The 11,307-nt window shown below is 39.0% G+C and overlaps 1 protein-coding gene across 1 annotated transcript in view; it reads left to right on the forward strand.

Moving 5' to 3' along the window:
• Nucleotides 1–10,707, forward strand: part of SLC28A2 (solute carrier family 28 member 2) — a 31,067-nt gene extending 20,360 nt beyond the window's left edge. Inside the window, exons 16-18 of the mRNA XM_018054150.1 lie at nt 1,516–1,614; nt 1,782–1,893; nt 9,088–10,707. Coding sequence (XP_017909639.1) covers nt 1,516–1,614; nt 1,782–1,893; nt 9,088–9,208 — 332 coding nt within the window. The 3' untranslated portion in view covers nt 9,209–10,707. The remainder of the gene's footprint in view (nt 1–1,515; nt 1,615–1,781; nt 1,894–9,087) is intronic.

Consider the following 11,307-nt stretch of genomic DNA (forward strand, 5'->3'; position numbering starts at 1 on the left):
TTGTTTTTTTGTTCAGTAATGAAGGTACTTTCTGCAATTATGCTGCTCACCAGTTGACTTCATAGAAATAGGCCTTGTGCAAGGAATCAGAACAAATAAAAACAGAGACATATAAGGTAGAAAGAGCAAGTGCTGTGAAGTGTTGGAATTAAAGCTACAAGTCACCAGGTGTAGGAGGAATGAGTATTTTAAGCATACACAGATTACATTTAGATTGCTAAGAATATTGCTAACTGGCGATGGTTGGAGGAAATAATATGAAGAAAGTGGAGCTGTCCTTGAAGGCGGGGCAAAGAGAACTGGTGGATTCCAAGAGTTTGGAAGATCCCTGGGTTCCAAAATCACTACAGATGGTGACTGAAGCCATGAGATTAAAAGATACTTGTCCCTTGGAAGAAAAGCTATGACAAACCTAGACAGTGTATTAAAAAGCAGAGGCCTTGCTTTGCCGACAAAGGTTCTTCTAGTCAAATCTATGGTTTTTCCAGTAGTCAAGTATGGATGTGAGAGTTGGACTATAAAGAAAGCTGAGTGCCGAAGAATTGATGCTTTTGAACTGTGGTGCTGGAGAAGACTCTTGAGAGTCCCTTGGACTGCAAGGAGATCCAACCAGTCAATCCTAAAGGAAATCAGTCCTGAACATTCATTTGAAAGGACTGATGTTGAAGCTGAAGCGCCAATACTTTGGCTACCTGATGTGAGGAGCCGACTCATTGAAAAAGACCCTGATGCTAGGAAAGGTTGAGGGCAGGAGGAGAAGGGGATGACAGAGGACAGGATGGTTGGATGGTATCACCGACTCAGTATGAGCAAGCTCTGGGAGTTGGTGAAGAACAGGGAAGCCTGGCGTGCTGCAGTCCGTGGAGTTGCAAAAAGTCGGACACGACTGAGCGATTAAAGAACAACAAATAAGAAAAATACAGCTCAGTATTTTTATTGCACTCATGTTCTGGGCTAGAATCATAAAGTTGATTTACTTGGTGGCTGATCAAACAATTTAAAGGTGAAACAGTTTCCTTTCAGTTTCTTTTCCCTTTCTGTCACCCAGTTGTCTGTCTCCTAATTCTGATGCCCGATTACCACCTGATTGTGAGATTGCCATCTAATGGTAGAACACCACATGACTAAGGCTTAGATGAATGTTGCCGGTCTCATCTCTCTGGCTCAAAATTGTCTAATTCTGTCAGCGTGCCAATTTCTAGTGAACACCCAAGGCATTTGCACTGTCTGGAGCAATGCAGAGCTTTTCTTGGTTCAGATACATCTTAGGAATGTTCACAGAACCACCGAAGTTAGAGTCAGACACACCATCCTTGACCTGGGGAGTGTCTAAGGTAGTGACCTAGGAATACATATACTTCTAAGCACCCCATTGGCAAGCATCTGGTGGCTGGCAGTAAGAATGCGATTCATCTGCTGTGTTTTGATACTCAGCATTCTTCTAATCAGGACTCATGTGTATACGCAGTTGCCTGGCAGGGAAGAGACTGAATTGCTTTGTTTTGTTGTCTGCAGCATCAATGGTACCCCACCGGAAGAGTGACTTGTCCAAGGTTGTGGTCAGTGCCCTCTTCACAGGGGCCTGTGTATCCCTTATCAGTGCCTGTGTGGCAGGTAAGTGTCCCAGCTTAGTCTCAGAATACCTGATTTAACCATCTGTCTCACATATGCATGGAAGAGGCTCCAAATGTACAGTGTTTTCAATTTATACCCAGAGAATAAAGAGCCTTCAGGAACATGTGTAAAACCTTCCCCTTAGCATCTCTGTCTCCTTTATCCAGGAATCCTCTATGTCCCCAGGGGAGCAGAAACTGACTGTGTCTCCTTCCTAAACACGAGTTTCACCAACCGAACCTATGAGACCTATGTGTGCTGCAGAGAGCTCTTTCAGAGGTGAGTGAGCACTGGATTCCTGCTCGAGTCTCCTCTTTTAAGCGCTCTTTCACTCAGGAATTTCTAGGATTGGGGAAAAGTAAGGTCTTGAGGGTAATCACATAGATACTGAAGAGAACATATAAGAAGAGGGATAGGTATTTGTGGTGGTCTAGATCTCTCTTCTTTTCTATTATTAGGTGCATATTCACTGTTAGCTCTAGCATGGACAAATCATCAGTTTTACAAATGACAATACCCTGTATTGATGGGATACGGAGAAGTGGAGGGGTAGCAGAGGAAGTAAGGGAGGGTGGTTTCCCTGATCAGAAGTGAAGTATTTATTGTGATTTGAATATAGATAGGTTGTAGGTGAAGGTTGACAATGGTCCTGAGTGGCCCAAAACTTAAGAGCTTCTTCAGACAGAAATGAAGACTGAGAGAAATAAAGTTGAAATTGACAAAATCATGATGCATTCAGGTAGTGTAAAAATGAACTTGTTTACCAATTCGTGGGAAATTATTAGAATAGTTTTCTGGTTCTGTGTGTAAGAAACTCAGAGGTCACCACTCCATCTTAAGATGAAAGTGAAAAAAGCTGAACAGTCTGAAAAAATCAGTAACTCTTCTTGAATCTGTATGAAACACAAGGCAAACCGCTGACCCCAAGATTGGAGCGACAGGCAAACACAGGGAGTCATGGTTTAGTGGAGCCACAGAAACCTGTGCAGGGGCAGGAAAACCTGAAACTGCAGTTTCTGAAGCCTCGGGGAGGACAAGGCTGAGTGTTAAAAACTCTGAGGGAACCCACTTCTCAGGGGAAACCCCACACTTTTGGAAGTTTTACCTCTTGGAACTAGACTAGGTTCTCATAGTAAGTATCGGACAAAACCTCCCTCATGCTTCTGGCAGGTGGAGGGGAAAAGGAACTATTTTGAAATACACCAAAGCACTCTTCTTTTAAACAAGGCCTGCCTTTAGGAAGAACTAATTAACCAAAGCCTAACCACCTGGAGTATTATCAGAATCCACCTGACCTAGAAAAAGAGAAATACCCAACTTCAGCCCACTCTAGCCATCCCTTCCCATTCAAGGAAGGAGGAAAGACTGAGAAACACTTTTGAAGTTCAGAGTCCAGAGGCACAGGCTAACTAAAAGGCTGAGACCTAACCCCAGGACAATAGAATGCCTTCCCTCCCCAGCATCTCACCACTACATTGCTAAGGTCTATATACAGCTGTTCCTTTTATGGGTATGTCATGTCTAGTTATCAAGAAGAAATTACAAAACACACTAAAAGGAAAAAACACAATTTGAGGAGGCAGAGCAAGCATCAAAACCAGACATGGCAGAGATTTTCAGATTATCAGAGTGGGAATTTTAAACAGCTATGATTAATATGGACCTTCCCTAGTAGCTCAGTGGTAAAGAATCCACCTGCCAATGTAGGAGACACGGGTTCCAACCCTGGACTGGGAAGATCCCTGGAGAAGGAAATGCCAACCTACTCTAGTATTCTTGCCTGGGAAATTCCATGGAGAGAGGAGCCTGGAGGGCCACAGTCCATGGGGTCACAAGCGAGTTGGACATGACTTAGGGACTAAATAACAATGATCACTACCCTAAGGGCTCCAATGGGTAAAGTAGGCAGCGTGCAAGAACAGATGAGCAATGGAAGTACAGAGATACAGGAATCCTACGAAAGAACCAGAAGGAAATGCTGCAGATCCAAAACACTGTAACGTAAGTGAAGGATGCCTTTGAATAGCTTATTAGTAGACTAAGCACATCTGAGAAAAGCACTTCCAGCTTGAAGATATATCGGCAGAAATCATCAAAACTGAAAAGCAAAGAGAACAAAGACTGGAAAAAACTTAAAATAAAACATTAGAGGATTATGGGACAACTTCAAAAGGTGTAACATACATGTATTATGAATACCAAAAGGAGAAGAAGAACTATTTGAAACAATTATGACTGAAATTTTCCCCAAATTAATGTCAGGCACCAAATCACAGATCTGGGAAGCTCAGAGAACATCAAGCAGGATAAATGCCAAGAGAACTATACTTAAACATATCATTTTCAAATGATAGAAAATCAAAGACAAAGAAAAAATACCAAAAGAAGTCAGTTGAAAACTAAGGGGAGTATATCATAACCTAAAAGAACAGTTACAGGACCCAGAAAGGAAAGATTTGAGGAACTAGAATGTTTGGTTCTGCAAAAGCAAAAGGTGTGTGTACCTGTACTGATATATAGGTGAATAAAGAGAGTTCTGGAAGATGAGGCTAAAAGATCTTATAAGGCCTTCTATAAAGTGCTAAGGAATTTAGATTTGGGCTTACAGAATTCTGAACACATGCTGAGATGTTTTTTCAAAAGATCATGTTGGGTAGCCCATTGGAGGTCGAGGAGACCAATAAACACATTGCTATAATACTCTCAAGTAGGAGATGATGAGAGCTGATACTAAGTAGCTGTGAGGATGAAGATGCGTTAGACCAAGGAGAATCAATAGGTTTGTTTATTGAAGGAAAGAAAAGGGTAAGGAAGAGAAAGGACTCTCAAGTGTCTGTACCCTTTCTGGCTCGGGCAAGTAGATCTAAGGGCTGCCATTTATTAACTGACAAGAAGGGGATTGATTCCGGGAATGGGAGTAAAGGGGAGAGATTATGGCTTAATTCAGGTAAATATGTTGACTTAGAAGTACCTGTGGAAACATCATGTGAAGTGACTTAGGCCTGGAGTTCAGGAGAGAAATAAGAACTGGAGATAGATTTGGAAGTTGTTATTAAGTATGTGATCTTACATATGTTCACTATACAAGTAGAGGCTTGGGTACTAGCTCCTTAACAGGTAACTATGCCAGGTGAACAGATATTACCCTCCTGGGTTTGGAGGGTTTGCCTTCACCAGAGAAGGCAACCAATATCTTCTGAAAAACTAATCTTTTTGCTGCACTGATAAAGATGAATCATAATCTAAATAGACCATTGCTCTGGCATAGTTATGATTCCTCTGTTCTTGTGGCAGTTCAGTAGATGTCATTGTAGGCATAATCTAAAGTAAATGAATAAGGTGAAAACTGCTAATTTTTGTTTAATGATGAGTACATCACTGAACCTCACTAAAGAATTAATAGAATACTCTTTCCTGCTCATTTCTGCCCTCAGAAATGCAACTGACTTTTTGCCTAAAGTCACTTACTGAGCATCATTAGTATCTAGAATCTGAAAGAGAATGTTTTTGTCCAGTTCATTCATAGTAAATCTTTGGAGTGACTCCAGACCAAGATGGCAACAAAGGAGGCTGGAATTTCCCTTTTCCTATGTACGCACCAAGTGTACAGCTACATGTGGAATAATTTCCTCTAAGAAAAATCAAGAAACTAGCTGAATAACTCCTATGACTGAGAAAATACCTACACTGAACTGGGTAGGAAAGGCCAAGACATACTCTCAATATATACCCCACCCCTGGCAGAGCACCATGTAATGGAAAGGAGCTCCCAACTCTAAGCTTCCCCCTAAGCAGTGAAGGGTTTAGACTACACATCTATGGCCCCAGTGTTTAAAGCTCCACTCTGCCTACCTCCCTACCCCTTCATGTTTACCCATGTAGGAGAATGAAACTGAACTCCTGTCTTATACCATACCCAAAAGTCAACTCAAAATTGATTAAAGACTTGAACATAAGCCCTGAAACGTTGAAAATCTTTGCAGAAAACATAGACAGCCCTAGACATTGGTCTTAGTAATGATTTTTTTTAAATAAAAGTTTTAAATTGTAGTATATACTTGCTTTACAATGTTGTGTTAGTTTCTGCTGTACAGCAAAGTGAATCAGCTATATGCATACATATATTTCCTCCATCTTAAACCTCCCTCCCACCCCACCCCCAATCCCACCCCTCTCGGTCATTGCAGAGCACTGATCTGAGTTCCCTGTGCTATACAGCAGCTTCCCACTAGCTATTTCACACATGTGTGTATGTAGCGAATATATGTCTCTCGATTAGTCCCACCCTCCCCTTTCCCTGCCGTGTCCACAAGCCTGTTCTCTATGTCTCTGTCTCTATTCCTGCCCTGCAGATATGTTCACCAGTATCATTTTCTAGATTAATATACAATATTTGTTTTCCTGACTGATTTAACTCAGTATAACAGACTCTAGGTTCATCCATGTAACTACAAATGACCCAATTTTGTTCCTTTTTATGCCTGAGTAATATTCCACTGGGAGCTTCCTTGGTGGCTCTGTGTGGTAAAGAATCTGCCTGCCAATGCAGGAGCCACAGGCGACGCTGGTTCAATCTGTCCATTGCTCACAAAAGAGTCAGACATGACTTCGTGACCCAAACAACAGCAGCAGTATTCCGTTGTGTATATGTATCCCATCTTCTGTCGATGGACGTCTAGGTTGCTTCCATGCCCTGGCTTTTGTAAACAGTGCTGCAATGAGCAGTGGGGTACATGTATCTTTTGGAATTAATGGTTTTCTCAGGGTATATGCCTAGTAGTGGGATTGCTGGGTCATATGGTTATTCTATTTTTAATTTTTTTAAGGAACCTCTGCATGTTCTCCTTAGTGGCCATATCAATTTATTTTCCCACCAACAGTGCATGAGGGTTCCCTTTTCTCTACACACTCTTCAGCATTTATTGTTTGTAGATTTTTTGATGATGGCCATTCTGACTAGTTTGAGGTGTTAACTCGCTGTGGTTTTGATTTGTATTTCTCTAACAATTAGTGATACTGAGCATCTCTTCATGTGTTTGTTGGCCATTTGTATATCTTCTTTAGAGAAATGTCTCTTTAGATCTTTCATCCATTTTTTGATTGGGTTGTTTGTTATTTTGATATTGAGTTGTATGAGCTGCGTGTATATTTTGGAAATTAATCCTTTGTCAGTTGTTTCTTTTGCAAATATTTTCTCCCATTCTGAGGGTTGTCTTTTCATCTTGTTTATAGTTTTCCTTTGCTGTGCAAAGCTTTTATAAAGTTTAATTATTTCCCATTTATTTCTGTTTTTATTTTCATTATTCTAGGAGGTGGGTCAAAAAGTATCTTGCAGTGATTTATGTCAAAGAGTGTTCTACCTATGTTTTCTGTAAGGGTTTTATAGTATCTGGCCTTACATTTAGGTCTTTAATCCATTTTGAGTTTATTTTTGAGAATGGCATTAGGAAGTGTTATAATTTCATTCTTTTATATGTAGCTGTCCAGTTTTGCCAGCACCATTTATTGAAGAGGTTGTCTTTTCTCCATTGTATTTTCTTGCCTCTTTTGTCAAAGATAAGGTGACCATAGGTGTGTGGATTTATCTCTGGAGCTTTCTATCCTGTTCCATTGATCTGTACTTCTGTTTTTGTTAGTAATGATTTTTTGTTTTTTTTTGATTTGAAACCCAAAGCAAAAGCAACAAAAACAAAAAAGAGCCAACTGGGACTTCATCAAACTAAAAAGCTTCTGCACAGCAAAAAAAAAAAAAAAGATGAACAGTCAACTAACGAAATGGGAGAAAATATTTGCAAAATACATATCCAGTAAGGAATTAATATACAAAATATACAAGGAACTTATATAGATCAATAGCAACCACCCCCAAATAGTCCAATTTAAAAATGAGCAGAGGAATTGAACAGACATTTTTCTAAAGAAGTCACCCAGATGGTCGATGGCCAGCAGGTACATAAAAAGGTGCTTGATATCACCAACTAGCAAGGAAATGCAAATAAAAACCAAAATGAAGTATCACCTTACACCTATTAGGGTGGCTGTCATAAAGAAGACAAGTGACAACAAATGCTGGCAAGGATGTGGAGAAAAGGAAACCCTTTTACACAGTGTGTGGAAATGTAAAATGGTACAGTCACTTGGAGGTTCCTGAGGAAACTAAAAATAGAACTACCATATTATCCAGAAATCTCCTTTCTGGATATATATCCAAAGGAAACAAAGTCATTATCTGTACTCCCATGTTCATTGCAGCATTATTATGGCTACTGTTGTAGCCGTGGTATGGAAACAACCTATGTGTCCACTAACAGATGGAGGGATAAATAAAATGTTGTAGAAGTATATAGTTCAATGTTATTCATCCTTAAAAAAGAAAGAAATCCTGGTATTTGCAACAATGTGGATGAACAATTACACTAAGCAAAATAAGCCAGAAAAAGGCAAATACTGCATGGTCTCACTTATATGTGAAATACAAAAAAATGAAATAAAAATTGCACGTACAGAAATGGTGGTTGCCTGTGCCTAGCAGTTGGGGGGATAGGGAGAAGCTGGTATAATAGTACAAACTTTCAGATATAAGATAATAGATCTGAGAATTTAATGTATCTCATGGTGACTATAGTTAATAATACTGTATCATATAATTGAAATTTGCTAAGAGAGTAGAACTTTTGTTCTCATCATACACACACAAAAGTACATATGTGAGGTGATGGATGTGTTAATTAACTCAATGTTGGGAATCCTTTCACGGTATATGCAAATGTCAACTCATCACGCTGTACACTTTCTATATATTACAACTTTATTTGTTAGTTATACCTCAGTAAAGCTGAAACACACATACATATGCAACCAAGCCTGAGCTGTTTTCTTTTTCCAGACTTTAAACTTTTTATTTTGTATTGGCGTATAGCCTATTAACAATGTTGTGATAGTTTCAGGTGAACAGAGAAAGGACTCAGCCATACATGTACATGTATCCATTCTCCTCCAAACCCTCCTCCCATCCAGACTGGTACATAATTTTGAGCAGAGTTCCATGTGCTGTACAATAGGTCTTTGTTGGCTATGCATTTTAAATATAGCAGTGTATACATGACCTTCCCAGTGTTTTCCTTTCTTAAGAGGGAAGTGGCTTTGGAATATCATCTCACTTTTTTGAATACATTCAATTCTAAATCACATTACAAAGCATAAATTTTGCTTCAGTGATGTTTGAAAAGGACTATGGTTAGGAATTGGAATTGGGCACAGAAGCAGACACATTGTATAGGGTTTCTTGCTAGTACTATCTTGGGCATGAACGAAAAAATACACTTAATTCTGTCCTACTCTATTGGTCATTGTGATTGGATTTATTAATAGGTTTCTGTTTTTGTTTTCACCTGTTTGGTAGAACTTACTGATACATCTTGTTGCATTGTTTTTATCTGACCCACTGTGTGTCTCTCTGGTTTTTCATTTCAGTACTTCTCTGAATGGGACCTACAACCCTCCTTCTTTTTCTGGTCCCTGGGAAGATAAAGAATTCAGTCCTATTGCACTTTATAACTGCTGTGGTCTCTACACCAGTGCTGTCTGTGTCTAAAGCTGGTTCATTTCCATAAAAGTCCTAATCTGGATGGCTTTTTGATGGCAAAGGTATTTATGTACTCAGAGTTCTCATCCTATAACTAATGCACTTTGATCTTTAACAGTAAACATAAAATTTTCATTTTGGTTCACTATATGTCAGTAATGAAAACTAGCACTCATTTTTCCATTATTTGGCTGAACCAAATAAGAAATTTCTTATGGGCTCTGTTTGAGCTTAGAGTCAAAATAATAAATATTACCACATCAAAAAATCTCTTACAAACCTTGCTTCTAGTTGCCATCTTAAGAATTATATGATGTAGTATGCTATAAATGTGATTTGGTATGTAATGTGTACTGAGGTAAAAAAGCTGTATTTCTTGAAATTCTATGGATGAGCTGGGTTTATGATACTAAAGGTATACATGAAAATTATATGAGTATTGAATGATAAGATTTTTCTGGTTGTCACACATTTGTAAACCTGAAAACTCCTTAAAATCATTACATACTAATATTTCCTGTATGCAGACTTATAAGGAATGTCTGTTTCTTAGAGGCCCTTGTTTTATTTTAGTATTCTGCTTTAGTGCCGTTTTGCTTCAAGTTTACTGACTCTTCTGAAATGATGGTTTTCGGGGGAGATGACACTTTTTCCTCCCAGAGGACATGAGTCAATGTCTTGAGGTATAATTAATGTCACAGCTTGGGGGATGCTACTGATGTCTTCGATTGAGTAGAGGCCAGAAATGCTGCTAAACATTCTAGTGTGCACGGCCAGCCTCCACCACAAAGAATTCTCTGGCCCCAAATGTCAACAGTGCTCAAGTTGAGACACTCCGACTTAGAATATTTCTCATATCTAATATTATTTATAATATTATAACCTTAAGGAAGAGTTTCAAAAGAATGTAGGAGCTCCTCAAAGAGTTATAAAATAACCATATGGCCCCACAATTCTATTCCTTGGTATACCCAAAAGAACAGAACACGGGTGTTGAAACAAGTACGTGTACATGCATGCCCATAGTAGCACTATTCACAATAGTCAAAAGGTGGAAACAGTCCAAATGTCTATCAGTAGCTGAATGGATAAAAAAATAGTGTTATGCACATACAATGGAATTTTATTCAGTCATAAAAATCATGAAGTACTGATATAGCCTACATGGACGGACCTAGAAAACATTATGCTAAGACAAAGAAGCCAGACACAAAGGCTTATTATTATGTGATTCTATTTTGTATGATTCCCTTTATATGAAATATTCAGCATAGATAGATCCATGGAGACAGAAAACAGATTGGTGCTTGCCAAGGGGAGGTGTTGGGGAGGAGGAGTAGGGAGTTACTGCTTAATGAGTATGCGGTTTTACTGTGGAATGATGGAAATGTTTTGGAACTAGATAGAAATGGTGGTTACACAACATTGTGAATGTACTAAATGTCACTGGTTTGTTCACTTTCAAATGTATAATTTTATGTTATGTGAATTTCCCCTCAATAAATTATATATATTTATAATATATAATATATAATTTATATATATATATAAATACTATTTGTATGTCCCCTTAGCGAATCTGCCTTCTTCCACTTCACAATTATCTGAGCTCAGAACCTCTTGGCCTTCCTTCTTGTCTCCTTTCCTATCTTCTCTTCCTTATTTTTGGTAAGTACCAGACCACCTTACCTGTCTCCTGAGAAACCTGTATGAGAGTTAAGAAGCATCAGTTAGAACTGGACATAGACCAGTGGACTGATTCAAAATTGGGAGAGGAGTATGACAAAGCTGTATATTGTCACTCTGCTTGTTTAGCTTCTATGCAGAGTACATCATGCGAAATGCTGGGCTGGAAGAAGCACAAGCTGGAATCAAGATTGCTGGGAGAAATATCAACAACCTCAGATATGCAGATGACACCACTAATGGCAGAAAGTGAAGAGGAACTAAAAAGCCTCTTGATGAGAGTGAGAGAAGAGAGTGAAAAATCTGGCTTAAAACTCAACACTCAAAAGACGAAGATCATGGCTACTATCATTACCATTTAAGGAGCTGAATTCACAACCAGGGATTTACTGCGTTCTGTGCCAAATTTAGTTCACACAAGG

This window comes from Capra hircus, chromosome 10, assembly GCF_001704415.2.
Source record: "Capra hircus breed San Clemente chromosome 10, ASM170441v1, whole genome shotgun sequence".
In the NCBI taxonomy this organism is placed as follows: Eukaryota; Metazoa; Chordata; class Mammalia; order Artiodactyla; family Bovidae; genus Capra; species Capra hircus.